The following is a 1,360-nucleotide window of genomic DNA, read 5'->3' on the forward strand; positions in this document are numbered from 1 at the left end:
GGCTGGGCTGGGCTCTGGCAGCTCTGGCCAGGCCCAGCCCTGGGCACAGGGAAGCAGCTGCTGGCAGAGACAGCTCCAGGACACAGAGCCCTGGGCAGGCAGTGGGGAAAAAATGCCCCCAGGCTGTGCTGGGATATTTAAAGACCTTTCCACACCTAACTACTCCATGATTACTTTTCTTACAGGTCCTCATGCCAAGACACCACAAATGTCCAACAGCAGCTCCATCAGCCACTTCCTCCTGCTGGCACTGGCAGACACGCGGCAGCTGCAGCTCCTGCACTTCTGCCTCTTCCTGGGCATCTCCCTGGCTGCCCTCCTGGGCAACGGCCTCATCATCAGCGCCGTAGCCTGCGGCCACCACCTGCACACACCCATGTTCTTCTTCCTGCTCAACCTGGCCCTCAGCGACCTGGGCTCCATCTGCACCACTGTCCCCAAAGCCATGCACAATTCTCTCTGGGACACCAGAACCATCTCTTACTCAGGATGTGCGGCACAGCTCTTTTTTTTTGTCTTTTTCATCTCAGCAGAATTTTATTTCCTGACCATCATGTGCTACGACCGCTACATGTCCATCTGCAAACCCCTGCACTACGGGACCCTCCTGGGCAGCAGAGCTTGTGCCCACATGGCAGCAGCTCCCTGGGCCAGTGCCTTTCTCAGTGCTGTGCTACACGCAGCCAATACATTTTCCCTACCCCTGTGCCATGGCAATGTCCTGGGCCAGTTCTTCTGTGAAATCCCACAGATCCTCAAGCTCTCCTGCTCCAAGTTTTATCTCAGGGAACTTGGGCTTCTTGTGGTTACTGGTACTTTATCATTGTGTTGTTCTGTGTTCATTATTTTCTCCTATGTGCAGATCTTCAGGGCTGTGCTGAGGATCCCCTCTGAGCAGGGACGGCACAAAGCCTTTTCTACCTGCCTCCCTCACCTGGCCGTGGTCTCTCTGTTTGTCAGCACTGGTGTATTTGCCTACCTGAAGCCCCCCTCCATCTCCTCCCCATCCCTGGATCTGTCCCTGTCAGTTCTGTACTCAGTGGTGCCTCCAGCCCTGAACCCCCTCATCTACAGCCTGAGGAACCAGGAGCTCAAGGCTGCAGTGAGGAGACTGATGACTGGATGGTTTCAGAAACATTAAATAGCTGGCCAATTTCTGCAAATCACTTGTAATAAAAGTAATCTTTGATACAAATTGTTGGTTTCATTATAGAGGTGCTTTTTTACTTTGTTTTAGGTTTTTCAGATTGCCCACAAAAAAGTATCATTGTTTGTGCCATTTCTCATTTTGTTTACTTCCACCTTCCCTGTGCCCACAAACTCTGTCAATGAGGGGTTGAACTCTTGGTGGATTTAAGGA

At 52.1% G+C, this 1,360-nt stretch overlaps 1 protein-coding gene across 1 annotated transcript; it reads left to right on the forward strand.

Annotated features, from left to right (window-relative positions):
* The first annotated feature begins 208 nt into the window (after positions 1-208).
* On the forward strand, positions 209-1,141 carry LOC144248871 (olfactory receptor 14J1-like). Its single transcript, XM_077790849.1, has one exon. It carries the CDS (start codon positions 209-211, stop codon positions 1,139-1,141), a length of 933 nt encoding a protein of 310 aa, XP_077646975.1.
* The last annotated feature ends 219 nt before the right edge of the window (positions 1,142-1,360 follow it).

The sequence above is a fragment of the Lonchura striata genome, unplaced genomic scaffold (assembly GCF_046129695.1).
Source record: "Lonchura striata isolate bLonStr1 unplaced genomic scaffold, bLonStr1.mat Scaffold_99, whole genome shotgun sequence".
Classification (NCBI taxonomy): Eukaryota; Metazoa; Chordata; class Aves; order Passeriformes; family Estrildidae; genus Lonchura; species Lonchura striata.